Source organism: Sceloporus undulatus, chromosome 5 (assembly GCF_019175285.1).
Source record: "Sceloporus undulatus isolate JIND9_A2432 ecotype Alabama chromosome 5, SceUnd_v1.1, whole genome shotgun sequence".
NCBI classification, from domain to species: Eukaryota; Metazoa; Chordata; class Lepidosauria; order Squamata; family Phrynosomatidae; genus Sceloporus; species Sceloporus undulatus.
In genome coordinates, this window is record NC_056526.1 from 135280227 (window position 1) to 135300185 (window position 19959).

At 41.9% G+C, this 19959-nt stretch overlaps 1 protein-coding gene across 4 annotated transcripts in view; it reads right to left on the minus strand.

The window, feature by feature from the left end:
• The window catches only part of GALNTL6 (polypeptide N-acetylgalactosaminyltransferase like 6), a 627170-nt gene that overhangs the window by 48595 nt on the left and 558616 nt on the right, over positions 1-19959 (minus strand). For 3 of the 4 annotated variants that reach the window (XR_006104265.1, XM_042470420.1, XM_042470419.1), the window contains exons 9-10: positions 18340-18447; positions 5229-5450 (exon numbers count right to left, since the gene is read on the minus strand). Coding sequence is in view for 3 of the 4 variants with exons in the window: in XM_042470420.1 (XP_042326354.1) it covers positions 5229-5450; positions 18340-18447 (330 nt within the window). In the remaining variant the exon portion in view is untranslated. The remainder of the gene's footprint in view (positions 1-5228; positions 5451-18339; positions 18448-19959) is intronic. The other variant, XM_042470421.1, reaches the window with a different exon arrangement.

The window sequence follows — 19959 nt, forward strand, 5'->3', positions numbered from 1 at the left end:
TTTGCAGTGGCAATCTGAATTATTACTTCATGGAATCACAACAGAGTGGCACAAGTTTATACTGATTGGAATCTTAGCCTGACATATGTAAAATAGATGCAATCCATTTAGTAAGCACTGAATTTCTTTCAGATCACATCCATCTGTAATTCGCATGCCATATAATGTTTACTTCAAGTGATGAACAGGCAAAGCAGAGGACCAGATGGATTGCGTACACTTCCAGCAATGCACAGCTGGAAGAAAAAAGCAGATTGCCTTAAGGGTAAATTTGGCCATTTTCAAAAGTCACTTTAGCCTTTGCAAGTACATGAACTGTCAATCAATGTTTCATTTGTACCGAAGAGAGTTGTGCAATAAGAAAGGCAGCATTTCATAGACAGTTTCATGGATTTATGACGCAGGTACTGAACTACTATCCAGAGTCAAACTGGCACAGCCTGGTCAATGCTTTTTCCCCCCTTTTTTTCTTGTGAATGGAAAAGGAGATGGAAGTTTCATGAGAATGAATCAGATTCCTGATGGGTAAAGTCACTGACAATCTCTGAGAGGAATACAGACTTCCCTCCATTTTCACGGTTTTGAAACTCATGTCCCTTGCTTATGGGCGAGGGAAGAACAGAGGGGAAAACAATGGGGCGCGTGCCTGAGGTGTGTGCCCGTGTACTCCTGTGGCTGTACGCCTATATTCAAGCCCTATTGGCAGTAGGTCTACACAGCTGTGAGGTCCAATGAGGGGATATAGATCTATATCACAATTTTACCTTAGTGTGAGTAACTCCAATTGAAAGGATGTTTGCTTTGTTCTGGCACACTTTCTATGTACTCTGCCATTCACAACAGAACTAAAGTGGAACTCACAGGATATATCCCAAAGGACCCACAAGGCACACACTGTGCTGTACTTTCAAGGCATCTGCTTCACAGATAATCTTTGACAAAGGTCAGTCAACAGATTGCTGTACTATTAGGACAGATCTAACCATGACAAAGTGGTACTTCTGCTTTTGATTTTTTGACTGAGGTTAAAAAAGTGTTAAGAGTTGTTAAGCACCCTTGCATACTCTATGCTGTATTTTGGGTGCCTCATATTTTCATATCGCACATCTGGAGATAGCATGTTATGAGAGACTGACCTTTCAGGAACACTAGGTCAGGTACCCAGGAAAAAAGGGACATGTCCTGAGGCATGTGGACATCCAGGTAAACAAGAGCATAAAATCTAAATGTGTGAATTAAGTGCACCTTCCTTCCCCCAAGTAATCTGCATTTCCTCTCACAACTTGAGACAACAATCTCCTCACACTCAAAGCAATATGCCAATCTCTCTGCCTACTTCCTGTTGCGTCCTCAGCCAAACTTCCCAGTCTATCTGTCTCAGGGGGTATCCTGATCCAATCACTGTTTTTGTCACACTAAAATTAAAACCACTACCCAATCATGAATCCCATTGCTGATTCTTGGAAAAATATATTCAGCTTTTATTTCCTGGACAGATAGCCTATCGCTTGGGGTTAGTTTTAAGGTATAAATATGGTACCAAAACCTAACCTCTGTGCACAAAGCCGACAAACACTCCCACATTCTTTCTATATTTTATGTTGCCCTTAGATCTCCCAGTCTGAGCCACACCAGCTTTCCAGCATTTCCTCATTGGACAAGTAATTATTCAGACGCCTAAAAACTCAGCTATCCATTTCCATTGTTGGTTTCCCCCCCTATTTTGGTTAGCTCTGTAAGGTATGTCTGTTTGAATTGCTATCTTGTGTGTGTGATAGCACTCTCTGGTTCTCTAAATAAAACCTTCTTAATTCACCCAAAGCCTCAGTTAGTACTATTACACACAAGTGCAAAGGTTACTCAAGCCTCTTGCAAAAACTAATTTCTCCAACATTTGAAGCAATGCTGACAGTTGATGGGGACCTCCCCAGTTCCCTCCACCTGTTCTTTGGGTAACAGGGTCTGATATTTATTCTGAGAAGAAGCAGAAACATAACACTCTTGAATATACTGAAACGCACCTGCAACTCAATGCTCATGCTATCTGAAAAGCAAAGAGATTACTAAAACAGAGCTGGGCAATCTGTAGTGTGGCAGATATTGTTGAACTCCATGTCCTATCAGTTCATGGGCAGTCTGGCCCATGACATATGACTGAATTATTCATTCACCAACATTTAGAAGGCCAGATATCTCCCTTCCTATATCTGGAAGTACCAGTATGACACAACAGAGATTTCACTGTGCAAAGAATGATGAAATGAAAAGTAAACTGTAATAGTGAGGTAGCAATATTTTTAAAAAACCAAAATAAAATTTAAAAAAGACACAAGTAGCAGATTCTAAGGAGGTTGATTATTACTGGGATGTCTAGAGATGGGCATGTGAACTCTAATCCTTTTCTCTCCTGCTACAGTCCTGACTAAACTTACCAACAGAGCCTTATTTGAAGGGATGTCATACTGAGGAGGGAGCAAGCTTGTTTTCTGCTGCTCCAGAGAATAGGACCCAGAACAATGGATGCAAGCTACAGCAAAAGAGATTCCACTTCAACATTAGGAGGAACTTCCTGACAGTAAGGGCTGTTCGACAGTGGATCACACTTCCTTGGAGTGTAGTGGAGTCTCCTTCTTTGGAGGTTTTTAAGCAGAGGCTGGATGGCCATCTGTCGGGTATGCTTTGATTGGGATTTCCTGCATGGCAGGGGGTTGAACTCAATGGCCCTTGTGGTCTCTTCCAACTCTACGATTCTATGATTCCTCTGATGAAAATGGCAACTATGGTGGAGGACTGCCACAGAGATGGACAAGGTTAGATACATTCTTCTTGCTTGCTTGCAGTTGTAAATGGCTATCTGCATTTTTTAAAATGTGCATGTTAAATGCAAATACACACACATGATCATTTATCATTGGCCTGAAATAGATCGTGTGGCATTTATTCCCACATGCCACAGTTTCTGAGATTTCTTGAGTCTCTTTGATAAGGGCAGGAAATGCAACCTCAGCTATCTAAAGCAGGACCTTAGGAGCAGAAACAGTGGTATCCCCAAGCCTGATGTCACCTGGTGTGGGGAGTGATGTGGCGGTGGTGGCAGCAGCAGCCAAAAGGGCACGCTCACCCTTCTCCTTTGTTGTAGCAGTGGTATCCTCCTAAGGAGGGAGCCACTGCCTCAGTGAATCCAAGAGGAGCACACTTGCTCTTCTCTTTTCCTGGGATGGCAGTCATCTCCTGGGGAGGAAGTTGCCATCATGGCAAAGCCAAGAGGGGCGTGCTCACCACTGTGGAAGAGGGCCCAACTGAGGGTCATCCTATTTCTGAGGTGTCAGCTGGTGCACACCACATCCCCTGCACCCCCCTAGTGATGCTACTGAACAGAAACAACCTCCTGGAATTACCACCAAATTATGCATCAAATTTCTCCACATATATTCTGGAACAATCATGTAGAGAAAAGCCAGTGGGATGAACATACACAAAAGAGCCCCATCTTCACAAACTAAAAATGTTCTTCTAAAAGACATCACCGTCCCTTTGAATCAGTGACTTCAAAACCTGTTCTAGCTATTGCCTGAAACCTTCATAGGAAATCACTAACAGGACAAGTCAGAAAGCAAGTCAAAGAGGTCAGATATTTCAAAGTCCACTTGGAGTATGTGGTTTAAACACACTTGTCTTTGTATGTAAATATGAATAAAAAGTGAGGTAAGGATGGTGTATAGGAAGTCTACTTACCATTGAAACATAATAAAGTTGTTATTGTATGCCCGCAAATAATTTCTGATTTATGGCGATTCTAAAGTGAACCTATCATGGGATGTTCTTTGCAAGATTTGTTTTGCCTTTGCCCTTCTCAAGGGTTGAGAAGATCACCAAGCACCAAGTCAAAGCCCAGGTTCCAAACCCCTATACCACACTGGCTCTCTGAACATAACATTACTTTCAAGTTTTTGTACAAATATTGCAACATCTGTTGTTACAATATAATAGTTTCCATATGTGTAAAAATATGTGTGCTGCTCCTAAGTTATGGAATGACCTGCTGGAGGAAACACACACTATATTACTAATCTTGACAGCTTTAAAAAGGTGGTCAAAATGGATCTCTTTCAACAGGCCTTCCCGGATTAGCATCTCAGTTGCCTACTACTGACTACGCTGTCTTGTTCATTTTAATAATCTTAACTGTATTGTTTTATTGTTGTTGTTTATTATTTTGATTTATTGGTTATGGTGGGTAGGTTTATGGGGTATTGTATTTTATTGTACTTAATGCTTTTTAATACTGTTGTAAGCTGCCTTGATCTGATTCGAGAGGCGGGGTATAAGTATTATTATTGTTATTATTAGTAGTATTCAAGTATTTAAATACTAGAAGGGATGTCATATCGAGGAGGGAGCAAACTTGTTTTCTGCTGCTCCAGAGACTAGGACCCAGAGCAATGGATGCAAGCTTCAGGAAAAGAGATTCCACCTCAACATTAGGAGGAACTTCCTGATAGTAAGGGCTGTTCGACAGTGGAACAAACTTCCTTGGAGTGTAGTGGCATCTCCTTCCTTAGAGGTCTTTAAACAGAGGCTTGGATGGCCATTTGTCGGAGATGCTTTGATTCAGATTTCCTGCATGGCAGGGGGGTTGGACTAGATGGCCCTTGTGGTCTCTTCCAACTCTATGATCAGATGAGTAGGGGAGGGGGGGGGAAGCAAGTGGTTGCATGTAAGCTAGGCTGAGGCATTTTTCTGCCTGAGGAAAAGGACTCCTAATATTTACCAAAGTCATCTGGACTGGCAGCTAGGTCTCACTGTAAAAATGGGGTAGCATTTTTGCCCCTTAGGGCACTACATAAGCTGATGGGGTACAAGGCAGGCTTTGTGGCACAGAGAGCTCCCAACCTTCACATCTTGCTGCTACTTTCTGGTATATGACTATCTCACAAACACTAGAGGCGGGCCTGTATTTGTATAATGCAACACCAGACTGCATTAATAATTATAACTGATAATTACATTTAATCAGTTTCTGATTTGAATAATGGCATATTTGGTATTCTGAGTGCCGTGAACTGCTCTATGGCCTTATTGATCATGGAGCTCAGGACTGATTCATGCAAGCTTTGTCAAAATAGCAGCATTTCTGAAGGGAACTAATACCACACCAGACTGCTCTGAGATCATAAAGATTGGGTCATGCTGTGAAACATGGCTGTGAGTTCCAGTATATTCCTCACCTCTCCCCAGGAAGCAGGTGGGGGCTCCACCGCAGGGAAATATTTGGGGACATCCCAAGCCACTGCAGCCATGAACCACTTGAAGTCCTTGCACTTAAGGTGCTTGCGAAGCTCCTTCTGGGCTGAAAGATCACCGGTGGAGAGATGCCTGTACTCCGGCCGCCTCTGGTAAACGTACTCTGCGAACTCATCCATCCACGTTTCTGCCACACGCTTCAGGTTCTGAGCAGCAGAAAGCAAGAGTCAGTCATCTCTCTTTGAGCTTAAGGCTGGTTGTTACCACTGATATACACACACGTAATTACAACAAGACATTCCCTTATTCAGGTTTGGCTGGTTGTACATTAAGCAAATGGAAGCCTTTCACATTTAAATGCTATTAAGGGCCTGATAAAAATCAGATGGATGGCTTCATTCCTTCTTTAACAACAAAGCAAAGCAAAACAAAACAGTTCATTGCAATTACTGAAAGGGATTCAATTAACTAGATACAGTAAAGACTTGTTTAATTATTTCATTAGAACCTTACTGCAAATATCTCTTTCACTTGTTACCAGAGTGCCTCATTTGGTTTCCCAACAGCATTTCAATGTAGAAATATTTTGAAAATTGAGATTAATTTTGTAGAAGTAATACTTTGTTAGAGGTAACTAGGAACAAGCTCAGGCCCCAGTGTTTTTCCTTCAAAGTTGCAGATACCCTTGGGGCTCTTGTTTGCTACAAAATTAAGATTCTGCTTCAAATGTCATGGCAAAATTTTATGGAATCCAAAGAATTATCTGCCTTGCCAACTCACAAACCTCAAGGTTCTATAGGATGCAGCCATAGAAATCAAAGTGCTATCAAAGTGTTATGATTGTGTAGTAGAATTAATCCCCAGTTTTCTAAAATAACCTATGGCAGTGATGGCGAACCTTTTAGAGACTGAGTGTCCAAACTCAGTGGTATTCCTGCACCAGGTGTCACCTGGTGCCAGGGGGCAGGACTTCTTGGGGGGGGGGGGGGTTAGGTGGAACTCCTACCTTCCAGGGCAGAACTTCTGCCTTCCGAGGGCAGGACTTCCAGGGGGAAAACCCAAGGCACATCTCTCAGCTTCAGGCTAGCAATAGCAAACCCTCCTCTGACAAAACTTGCCAAGAAAATTCCATGATAATTTCATCTTAGGGTCACCATAAGAAATGACTTGAATGCATCACACATACAAGTCACACTCTCTCAGCCTGAGAGGATGGCAGTGGAAATCCCCCTCTGACGACCCTATGGGTCACTAGGAATCCCTTCTCACTTTTCCTCTCTGTCTCATTTTTACATTATCTCTATTGCCTTCAACATATTTTCTCTTTTGCCTTTTTAATCCTGTGCGTACACTGCGCAAACCCTGAGACTGGCATTAATCAGCTGGAGGACAGATGCAAGGTATTAAAAAAAGCCTCCACTATGATGCAGTAAAAATAACTCCCTGTTTGCTCTGGATAGTCCCAGAAGATCTGGAGCCCTTCGTTTTAATGCCAGGTGGATGTCTGAAATGTGTCCTGCTGTAGCAGTGGGCCAGTCACTCTGAGGTCAGAACAAAGAGCCCAATCATATGATTGAAGATAGGCATTTGGTTCTGACCTCAAGAATGAATGACAGTGGGACATGCATGCAAACAGCCACCCAGCATTGGAATGTAGGGCCTGAGATAACAGGGTGGTGAGGCAGCTCTAGGGCCAAGGTACTACTGGGTCCCAAAGTATCATGGCCAGTGAAGACAGGATCTGTGTGCTGGAGTGTGGAAAAGTTATTTTCTGGGTCATGCTGGCTTGGGATTTCTAGGACTACTAGTCCAAAACAGCTGAATATTTCCAAACTCTTGTATGTCTCCCTGGGGAACTACAATATGGCAACCCAGACAGAAAAGAGAGTGAGACAGTAAGAGAATCATAGGCCTGTTACAGACAGCCAAAATAAAGCTGCTTCGAGTCACAGTGGAGGCATGGTGTTTCAATGATGCATGAGTCCTAAGAGTCCAGAAGCCACACCAAAGCCATGCTCCAGTCCTTAGGGCTGGAGTGTGGCTTTGGTGCGACTTCCGGACTCTTAGGACACATACATCACTGAAACACCATGCCTCCACTGTGACTCGAAGCAGCTTTATTTTGGCTGTCTGTAACAGGCCATAGAGTTGGAAAAGACCACAAGGACCATCCAGTCCAACCCCCTGCCATGCAAGAACACAGAATCAAAGTACCCCTAACAGATGGCCATCCAGCTTCTGTTTAAAAACCTCCAAAGAAGAGGACTCCACCATACTCCAAGGCAGCATATTTCACTGGAATGGAGAGGAGAGACCATTAAAAACTAGATCCTGCCTTTTGGCCAACCATTTTCTCCCGGACGAAGAAGACAGAGCCTTGACTGTCTCCAGTAACAGAAACTGTTGTCTGTGCCCGAAGCTGAGAATCCCATAGGGCCTTGGCTCTTCTCTTCTGTTTCTGCCTGGGCTGAGAGGGTGTCTAATTGCATATAGAAAGGTAGTAGCTGGCATTGCTGCTGCTTTGATATGATGAGGATAGGGTGTTCTTTACAGATTGTGGCTATGGCAACATTTTTTTTTAATTTTATTAGTAAAATTAAAACAGTACAAAAACATATTCATTCATACATACAAACATACATACCTTATTCAAGCCCACCTCTTTATAAATTTACCGAAGTCATTTCTATTCTACCTACCGATATACTATATACCTTACAGGTATAGATTACCTAACTAATCTAAGCTAGTTCTCTCTTACCCTTCCAGCTATCATCTTCTACTTTATTAGGGCTCTACTTCCCTTCTTCTAAACCCTTCCTATACTATGGCAACATTTAGTTTTGAATAAAATGCATTTTTGCTGGTCATTTTCTTTCCTTGCAACATTAGTACAAATACTGCAAGACTTTTATTCTATGTTATTTAAATTTGAATTGTAATTATTATTTAATTATCTTGATAAGCTGTTTGATATTATGTAATTTTTCTGAAGAAGCAGTATGGTGTAATGGTTTGAACAGTGAATTAGGACTCTGGAGATAAGGGTTCAAATCCCCAATCAGCCATGGAAACCCACTGGATGACCACGTTCTCTTAGCCTCAGAAGAAGGCAATGGCAAACCCCCACTAAACAAATCCTGCCAAGGAAACCTCATCAAAGGTTCATCTTAGGGTTGTCCTCCGTCAGAAGCGACTTGAGGGCACACAAGCACACCATCAACACCTCTTTTTCCTGATGTTATTATAATCTACTCTGAACATGAAGCGACATAAAATACAGTGGGCCTTCCATATCCAAGGATTTTTATTCAAGGATTTTTTTATCCAAGGATTCAACCATCTATAGTTTAAAAATGCATCTATAGTTTAAAAAGAAAATAAAAGAAAAAGAAAACCTTGATTTTGCCATTATAAAATAGATAACATTTTACTATGCCACTGTACATAGTGGGACTTGAGCATCCACGGATTTTGATATCCATGGGAGGTCCAGGAATCAAACCCCAGAGGATACCAAGGGTACACTGTAAGCACAATGGTGTTGTAGATAACAGGAGCTAAACATTTGTGCAATTCCCATTCCTGGGAAAACCATTTCTGTTGACTATGTACATCTCTTTCAGCTGTTAAAAGCTTTGAAAGGTAGACTCAGAGGAAGCAAATGTGAACCAGGCCCCAGGTACTGAACCAGCTGCCTGATTAAACAGACAAACCAACATATTTTCCTTTCCAACAAGGGGATATAAGCTGCATGTCTGGGGGCAGTGGCCTGAGCATATGTGGAGAACAATAATATCAAAACCATCACCATCCTTCAGAGAAGAGAGAGCCCCTTTTACCAGCTTGTGCCTCTGCTTAACTGCTTGCTGCTGCCAGGGCTTCCCCAATTTTTGAAGACTGCTGCCTGCCTGAAAGACCACAACTGGCTGCAAAACCAGGCCACCGGTAGTTGCCTGGCTAATCAGTTAAACCAACACCTGCCCTACTCCTGCAAGGATATAAGTTGCCTGCCTAGGGTGGCAGACTCACTGCCGGGTGGACGACTCTCGAGGGCCGAGTCCAAAGGGAGTCACCCCTTTGGGAGAGCCACTTCAAGGATGAAGTGAGGCTGATGCCCAGTTTCTCTGTTTAGTAGCATGGCAAAAAGAAGGTGTGATTTAAAGAGCATGGGAGGGGAAGCAGTCCAGGCAGCAGGTATTCCAACAATAATGGGCAGAGAGAGCTATAGAGTGGAGATATAGTATTATCAGTATGGGAGAAGGGAGAACCACAGGGTGTTGACTGCCCCCAAACTGTTCCCTACCTCACATAGCCTGGCTAGAATTGGCAAGGAGTCAGTGTGGCATGGTGGTTTGCACTATGATTATCACTCTGGAGACCAGGGATTGAATTCTGGTTTGGCCATGGAAACCTATAGCTTTGGGCAAAGTGTGTACTCTCACTCTCAGAAAACCCCATGATAGGTTTACTATAAGCTAGAAATGACTTGAAGGTGCACAATGACAATAAGCATTGGCAACATGCCCCCTCGATTGAAAATGCTGCTTAATGCCAGGTTGGTGAATGGAAAAATACCTCTGGTCCACTTGATCTTGAATGAGTGTATCAATGTAGCTTGCATAACAAGGTGTTGGCTATGACCTTTAAAGCCAGACTACTTGAATAACTGTATCTCCATATATATGCTTGCCTGTTCTCTCAATATTTGTAAGGGAAAACTTTCTCTCGGTCCCACCACCATTCCAGGCACATCTGGTGAGGACACAAGAGAGAGTGTAAGAACTAGAGCAAGCCTTCCCAGTGGCTGCTCCCAAGTTATGGAATTCCCTTTCCTACTGTTCTTCTGTTGGCAAGTAAATATCTTTTTCTTTAAATAAGTTTTTTTCCCTCCTATGGAGCAGATAAACCTTTTAATGGAGTGGTGTAGTGTTTTTATTTTTTTATGTTTTTAAGCATATTTTAATGCTGTTTTAATTTGTTTTTAAAGCTGTTTTTAAAATAGAAATTTAGTTTATTTTTGTTTTAACTTCCACCTTAACAGTTTTTAAATTGTGGATGAGAGGTGAGATTAAGAGTGAGAATGTGTGAATAATGGGATGAACCTTTAAAAAAAAATCTTGGCAGCCTAATTACTTCCACTTGCTTTGAATAAAAGCATAACATACGTGCAGTGCCCTCTTATACATGCTAATTCAGGAGTAAGTCCATTAAGTTCAGTGGGGCTTACTCCCAAGTAAGACAGCATTGGATTGTTGCCTTAGGTATATCAGTTGCATCATAGGGTAGACTAGTGGGACCAAATTCTGAATGTTTTTTTCTAAAATAAAAATAATAGTTAAAAATACCCATCTCATTTTATTGTTTTCACTTTAGCTGTGCTCTGGAGACTTGTATGTGCACTAGGCTCCCACTTTTACACAAGATACATTAAAGCAACGGCTAAACTGCCATCTTAACAGTTTTAAATTGTGGATATGACATGCTAGCGACATACTAGCTCTCAATATGCTGGGACATTCTGAAGTGGAACAGCATTCAGCAATGCCTCCTTTCACCCCTTCTCTGAAATAAGATTATACAGTGCAATTTACCCGAATCCTCTAATCTGAAGGAACACTCACACATGTTCTAGTACAAGCAAAAGCTGCTAAATATTATTCTAATGCTGGTTTCCATCTTGTTTTTTCCTCAGTAGATAAACTTAGCTGTGCATTCTCCTGTCAGATTCCTGGTGGAGATATTTGTTGTCAGAATATTCCAACAGTGAATACCTCATATTATCACCTTTCAAAAATGCCACATGCACTCCTGGTAATGTTACTTCTTTAACAGAGTAGCAGCCATAGAGCACTGAGAGACATGTTGTGTAGAATGACAATGAACAATGCGAATCTCATAATCTGTGGCATGAGATAATGCTTCTGTTTGGAACAGTTTCTTCCATTGTGCTTTGCTTCCTAAGTTCATTTAGAATCAGCTCTCCCAAATTTTATTAATTTGTTTTGTTCCAAGCATTGGAACAAAGCAAGATGTCTCAAAAGCAACAAGAAGTATCTGAATACAAAGAGAGTGAGATACAGAACAAATACAGCACATTTCAGCTGGCACAGCAAGATAGGTTACCACCTGCTTTGTCTCCACAATGGAATAAAAAATTAATGCCAGCAGGCATTGTGTGTGTGCAATTAGAACACTTTAAGAAATGATATCCTGAGAATACTTATTTCTAAATGACTTATGCCTCACATCAGGTTGCCTTTTGTTATCATTTTATGGGAAACAATACAACTTGATTCTTCTGAGAAATTTCTAAGCCACTGAATTTGAAAAGAAAGGGCACAGAAAGCCAATGGGATAAAAACTAGAGATGATGCATGGCATCTAACCTCCACATCTGTTTCTGATAATTACAACACACAGATTGCTCTGAGGCTTTCCTTGCTTATAACAGTTTGGGTCCTATTGAGTATATTCTTATGTATGCTTGCAAAAACTTTGGCCCAATCATAAAGAGTTTTGGTCCAACCGAGTACATTCACAGAATTAGCATTACCGTATTGAAACAAATGCTTTGCAACTATTTATATACCTATAGTAGTTTACATGTATGCTGGACATTCAAGAAAGCTGACAGAAAGGCCCTGTGCAGACCGGCACTTTGGGCTGGCCTGGGGTTGGGGTTGGGGTGTAGCATCTACACACTGCATGCCCTGGCTCTGCCCCCAGGGTGCCATGATGCTGCACCACATGGTGCAATGCATCACAGCGCTTCTCGAGCACTGCATCCACTGCAGCAGTGGAGGAGCCCCATATAGGCATACCACTGCAGCTATCACACCCTTTCCAGGGTGCAAAAAGGAGCTGCTCTTGTGGCTTTTTGCAGCCCTGGAAAGGCCAGATTGAGGCTGCGGTTGCCATGGTCCTGATTTGGTTGGAAAAGGGATGGCTGGTAGCCACCCCTTTGGGGCTGTTTGCACAGCTCCGAAGAGAATCAACTGATTTGAAATGTAGTGCTGGAGGATGTTTCCACCGGTATCATTCTACAGATACCATGGACTTCCAACATAACTAATAGATGGGTCTGAGAACTAGCCCAAACTCTCCCTAGAATCCAAAATCACAAACTGAGGCTAACATACTTTGGACATATGAGATGGCATGACTCATTGGACTATACAGTATAATAGGCCCCATTTTACTATACCACTGTATTTAATGAGACTTGAGCATCCATAGATTTTGATATTTATGAGGGATCCTGGAACCAAACCATAGCAGATACCAAGGGCTCATTGTATTAACCTACTGATGAAGATCATTCAAAGGTCTAGAAAAAAGGGACATATTATAAGAACTTGCTACTCCTTTACTGTCTTTGCAACCAATAATTTTTCTTCTCATAAAACACATAACATTATGAACAAATTTATTTCAAAATGTCCCTATCGTGTTGAACAGCTCATAGGAATGCATTTAATACACTTGAAAACATGAACAGTAGCATCATGTTTCACTTTGTTAGTTCTTATCTGTCCATATTTTTTTACAGCTTTAATAAATAAGTTATCTGAATTGTAATGCTAAAAATAACCACATAAATAGAAAGGATTTTAAAAAGGACAATGGAAGTTGGTTAGAAAACACTGGTGACCATACAATCCCAGGCTTGGTTAGAAAGTTAAAGAGAGCAATACTGAAGAAATGGGACTTGAAGGAAAGGAGAGAAGGGGACTGAAAGATGCAAAAGGGTTTCAAACAGGCCACTACACAGTGTCTAATAACTGTAACAAATATTTTGGAAAGCTATAGACAAACACAATTCAAGCACAAAGCATTACAGAAATAACTAATAAATTATCCCTAACCCCCTTCCAGTTAAAGCTGCCAAATATTACAAAGTAGCATCAGCTGAGATAAGTTTTATAAACTAAAGATGTTGACAGCCCAACCTGCCTTAATCTTGGTGAGACAACCACCTCGAGTGACTCTGGGTAGCAAATTTGCTGCACCCTGAACAGCCCATTGCTGTTCTGGAGAGCAACAGTTCCATGATTTTCTTAAACATCTATGCTTCTCACAAAAACTGGATCTTAAGATCCAGAGTCAGGGATTGAGGACACTGTAAGCAGCTTTGCTTGTTGTTGATGCCTTCACCCTTGCCTTTGGAGCTATGGGTTTTACTGAAACCTTGGCGGTTTACAGACCGCCAAATAGTACGTCATCAATACGTACTAGGGTTAGGAAGGGGCGGTGCTTCCGCATCCCTCTAACCCTAGTACGTATTGAATACGTACAAGATGGCGGTGCCCCTTCTACATGGGCGCCGCCATCTTTACGTACTGGACGCACAGCGTCCAGACGTGTCGCGCCGCTTTTGACGTAGCGAGCGCGCCCCTGGCGCCTCGCTACGTCGCAAACGCGACTTTAAAAGAAGCTCCATTTTGGAGCTTCTTTTTCGGTCCGCGCGGGAGTCGGGCCGTCTGAAGGCTCCGGCTCCCCCGCGGACCTACTGGCGGCGGCGGCAGACTGCCGCAAAGCGGCGGTCTGTACCCCGCCCATGGCACCATGTCTACACATCCTCTTCCTGTCCTTTCCCCCTCCTCATTTGGAGGAGTGTTCTGTGTGATCAGGTGGCACTTTAGTCCAGCCTTGATAGCAAAAGAAATTCTATTTTACCTTTGATCTGAACAGCTTCTTCCTTCAGCTTTTGCAAAGTTCTGCTTAATCTGATTTGCCAAATATATGCTGAATCTTTGAGGTTTATCAGACGCAAGTTTTGGACCCTCAATTCCGCTAAGGAAGTGAAATGAACGTTGCGAATTGACCTTATAATGCAATGTTTTACCACATTGTTTGCTTTTCCGTCATTCCCCTGAAATGTGATGTTAGCGCTATACAAGGCGATTTACGTGATGCGAAACCATGCACAGCGGATCTGTTTACTACACCAGCGCCTTCCTTTTCTGTCGAACATTTCGCATCAAAATCTTTGTGCATGCCCTTTGGAGGTTTTGGTTGTATCCTGACCTTTGTGCTTCTGGGGGAGCAAGGGGGTCCCCCCCATCTCTAGGATCCTATTTAGTGGAGGGGAGGGGGAGAAGAAAAGAGCTGAAGGAAAAAGGGGAATCTTGATGCAAAGGGTGACAGAAGGCAAAAGGGGAAATCTGGGTGGCTTTAGGACTGCAAAGGGCTGTCATAGGGAGGTGGGGGGGGATAGAGAAAGTGATGGAGGAGGAGGAGGAGGGAGCCGTGGGAAGAAGGGAGCCATGGAGCAGGAGGATGATGATGAAGGAGCCAGGGCAGCTCAGAGGGAGGTGAGGGTCGGAAGGAAGGAAGAGGAGGAGGAGGATTGCCCAGGGAACTAGGGCTGTGGAGAGAAGCTGGAGATGTAGGGAAATGGATGTAACAGAAGCAGCCTCTTTTGACAATTTATGCGCATGATTTTTTGGGTGCTTGCTTTCCTCTTGCTCCTGGAACTTAAGAGACATTATTATTGTTGTTGTTATTGTTTGTGTTATATGCGGATGCTACAGTCAGAATGCCTGCACTGCATTTCCCTTTTATTCCCAATTGATTGCATGGGTCAGTTGGAATTGACAGGTCTCTCTCTCTCAACCTCAGTGGAAGGCAATGGCAAAGTGTAAGCAGGAGGAAAGGGGGCAGGTCAGGTCAGGTCAAAGGCAGGGCACCAACGGAGCTCCCGTCAGGAACTTTCCTCCTTTTTTAAAAAAATTATTTTTGGCAAAATGTGCGCATGTTTTGTTTTGTTTTTTCTTGAGAAATATATATATTCTTGCCCTTTGCAACATTTTCCCTTTGCTGGAAGTCGGCAAATGAAAGGGAAAGGGAACAAGCTGCCAGCCACGTTATATATAGACTTTTTTCCTTTGAGAATCCATCCTAAAATGCGAATGTTACATTTGAATGATACATTTGTTGCTCTTGTCAATTAGGCAATTGGCAAAATGATACATGCTTTTGCAAGGAATTCAGGGATAGCTCTGAATTGCTTTTAAATGCATAAAAGAATGCATGACAATCGCATCCTTTTCTGGCATTTACGAGGTGATGAATTTATTATTATTATTATTTTTATTATTACTACATGTGCAAGAGGCATTCTGGGGTGGCAAGGAGTGGGGGATACAGGATGCATTAACTTGCATTTTGGGTTTGAAAATGGGGCCAAGGGCAGATCATAAGAGGTTTATTTGACAAAATGTGCGCACTTTGGGGCATTTTGTGCCTGGCTCTTTAAAAAAAAGGAGGGGGGAAGGGTTAGGCTTAGAAGGGGATGGACTGGATGGCCCTTTGGCACCCCTTCCATTTCTAGGGTCCTATTTATTCCTTCAGAAAAGAAGAAGGGGCTGGACTGGATAGCCCTTTGGCACCCCTTCCATTTCTAGGGTCCTATTTATTCCTTCAGAAAAGAAGAAGGGGCTGGACTGGATGACCATTGGGGGTCCCTTGCATAGATTAGATTTACCTATAGGTACAGACCCCACTCCCCCCACATATACATATACCTATACCTATACATATAGAACATGCATACATACATACACACACACACACACACACCTACCTCTTTATAAATAGACAGATATTCATATATATACACATATATGTCAGAGACACATACTAATAAACATCTCTCTGCATATTCACGGTATCCACAATAGCTGATAACACATGCACGTTTTTATATTCACATATATTCCTTCAGGACAGAAGAAGGGCTGGACTGGATGACCCTTTGAGGTCTCTCCCATCTCTCTGGCATCCTATGTATTCTATGACCCTTTAGGGTCCCCTTAATTTATAGCATCCTATGTATTCCCCCATCACACATCAAGGCAAAACACACACACACACACACACACACACACACACACATGCACGTTTGCATTCGCACAAAGAATGTATCTCTGCACATATTCACTCAGAACACAAATTTATTTATATATATATTTAAATATATATACACTCAAAACCCCCTCCCCCGGGGTTGCCCTGAAAAAGGAAGGCCACCGGAAGGGAAAGGGGTGAAAAAGCAGCTCAGCATCATGGGAACTTTGCAATCAGTAACTTTTGCGTCACGTTGCGTTACTCCCTACCACACCAAACCATTTTGCAACGCATTAGAAAGGATAATGGGAGACAACTGCCGGACTTTCCTTCCCCCTCCCCCATAATTCCCCCAAAGAGGAGGAATGACGCTAAAACTACGGAAGCATTGCGCAATGGGCTCCCATAGAAATGAATGATGTCTGGAAGAAAACCGCGTTATCACTTTATTGCGCAATGTTGGTTGCGCAAAAGTGACTCTTTGGGCAGGAAAAATCGCCAAAAACTTGCATCTGATAAACTCCTTTCTTTAACAATTGCTGACAGCACGGCATCCAGAGGTCTTCAGACACAGGATAACCCACATGGTGTGCACACAGCTTTTTCCTCCAACAGGGAGGAAAAGCTGAAGGAAGACTGCCCTATGCTGCCCTTATGCACAGCTAGAGTTCTTAGATCCAAATTCTCTTCTCTGGCCCTCAGGCTGAGATGGCTATCTTGAAAAGTGTATGTGTTCCTCATTTCTTACACTTGGTGTTTCTTAATGGTAGGTTGGGCTGTCAAAATGCCATATTCTGTAAAACTTTAATGCTCTGTTTTCATATGTTTTAATTGTATTGTACTTTTAAATTGTGAGCTGCTTTGAGTCCCAATTTTGCAGAAAAATGGAAATAATAACAACAATAACAGCAGTAGTGGCAGCTGAGGTTAGTGTTTAATGTAACAGGCTTCCAACATTTCCCTGATGAAAACTGGGACATTTCGTCAAGCAACACCAGTGTGGCCAAGACAGCAAGAGCTATTAATCAGGGAGAACGTATAAGCTTGGAGAAGTTGTAGCAGTTTGCTGTCACCTGACAAGACTCCACCTCATCCCCTTCCTTCCTACTACTGAGTTGACTGAGTGCAAACTACTTTCTCATTTTGAATTCGGTTTGCAGCCACTGAAGTAAGATGAAGACAAAGCAGGAAAGTGGGAAGAGGAGAGACTGGAACATTTTAAAAGCAACTGATTAAAATAGGTGACAGAACATTAATTGAGACTGTCCCTGGCAAATTGGGCCAGTTTAAAATATGAAATGGAGCATGGGGACACAGAACAGACAATCAGTTGAATTTTAGCCTCTTGAACTGAAACCAAACAGACTATCAGAGCAAAAACTGGGTCAGGGTGATGGACTGTACCTTCTACAAATTGCAGCAACCTGTACTAAGTGTTTTTTCAGAAAGGGATTGAGTTGCAGGTACAATCCTGTCACTGAAAAGAGGAATATTAGAGGCAGACCAGGATAGGAAGAATGTGGCCTCCAAGGCTGTTTTAGTGATCCTTAAACCTTACAGAGTTCCTGGAGTACACTTTAAAATTTGGCCAAGACTTACAGAGAGAGAGACTTTCCTGAAGCTGTTTATTGCCTTTCTTGAGGCCCTAGACAAGTATTGTGCTACATGCACTTTAAATGCCATGGCTGTATCTTCCATCAGTTACAGTCCATCATTTTGCCTCTAGTCAACATTATTATCTCTCCTGTAGAGTACTCCTTACTGTTATACACACTTTTATATTGAAACTAGGATTGCAAACCAGGGTCAAAACAACTGCTTTAATGCTAGGAAGGCAGGGAATTTAGGTCTCTTCACCTTTTTGGGGAGGTACTAGTTCCTTATTTGCTGCTTTTACAAGTCTTTAGAGACAGAGACTTTCCTGAAGCAAGCGTTTGTTTGATTAAATCTTGGCAAAGAAAGGGTACAAGCATCAGTGGATGTGATGGCAAGCTGCAGTTTAAGAAGTCAGGAACTCTTCTATCCATCTTTAAGTGAGAGAGAATAAAACAAAGGAGTGCCTGAACTCATCTCTTGATCCTTCAAACCAAGGGATGAAAGATTTGCAACCCTATATTTGAATGTAGGGCCTATGTTCTGATTCTATTTCTTTAGATAAACTTGACTTCTGTATAAAAAACCCTGACCCAAGCCACCAGTGTTTACAACTAAAAAATCAAATCAAATACAGACCAAGTTACTTACTCTTGCTAGGCTGGTGCCAGATGGGACTTTGTAAGGAACATATTTCCTGTAGATGTGTCCAACTCTAGAACATGGAACATCAAACATACCACCTCCACACATCCAGACCTGAGACAGAAACCAAAATATAAAGGGGGACAGTGAATGTTAACAAAGCTGAGAGTGTGCCAGTGTTCATAAAAGATCAATAGCTGAAAACTCTGCGTGCAGAAATGTCTTCTGCAAATATATATTTTTAAAGACCACACACACACAACAATAGCAGAGCAATAAACAAGGAAGGCTGTAGTCAACATAGCTACCAATGAGGTCTGTGAGGATTTTCTCTAGGGATTTCAAAGCCAGAGAGAATCATACACAAAAGGACTTATAGTATACCCCAAACCATCTCTGCTCCTTTTGAGGCTTGAAAACTGCACAAGGTATGGGCTCTCAATAGATTAGACATCCCTTTGCTAGCTGCAGGACAGCAAATGCAGATCTTCAGTGCCTGGAATAGTAGGAATGGCTAGCCAACCAGCAGGATGATTGACTGCTCAGAGGTTGGAGATGCCAGAAGCAGATGTCTCTCCAGTAGTTGGACCAGGGAATGTGCAAGCAATAAGATAGAGGCAAGCAGGTTTCAGGGTAGTCATGCTGGAATGGTAATGTAATTCTGGTCTGTGAAAGTTGAATACATATCACATTCTGATATGTGACAGTTGAATACGTATCACAACATTCAGGGTGATGATTTAGACATTGGGATGGATTGGAGGGCAAGGCCTGCATGTCTGTTCCCCACTTGGGTTCCTCTTGAGGAGTCATGGCAGTTTTCATGGAAGCTGGAAATCTCCCTTCATATTCACCTCTCATCAGCAACTAAAAGCTTTTCTTTTCTGAGAAGCATTTAGGAACTGGTATGGATTTTTAAACAGTTTTAATTCTATAGTTTACTTAATTGCATTTAAAAATAACTTGCTATAAATGAAACAAATGCTTTTAGTTCCATAGGTTGCTTAATTGTATTGTAAAATAGCATTTATATATTTCTATTTGTAGGTTTTAATAAGTATTTTAATTTGAATTCAACAGAGAGAGCCAGAATAGTGTAGTGGTTTAAGTGTTGGACTATAACTGGTGATCAGGGTTCAGTTCCTCACTTGAGCATTAAAACCCATTGGTGACCTGGAGCAAGTTACATACTCTCAGCCTCAGAGAATGGTAATGGCAAACCCCCTCAGAAGAAACTTGCCAAGAAAACCTTATGATGGGTTCAACTTAGGGCCACCATAAGTAAAAATTGATTTGGGGGTACACAACAACAACAACAATTCATTTAAAAATATTTGTAACTATTCTCAAATAGAGGAGATAAAGAATATGGCTAAAAACTGTTCAATTAAGTGCCAAACAAATTTATATGAAACAAGGTCGGGACAGTTGGGAGGAAAATTTAAGTAAAAGGGAAAACAACAATATTATGATGTATGAAATGTAAACTGAAGATAAACACTTGAAAATGTAGGGAAATCTATGAAAATACTGTGTAATATATTGTAATATAATGTAGAATTTCATCACTGAATAAAATAATAATAATAATAATAATAATAATAATAATAATAATAATAATAATAA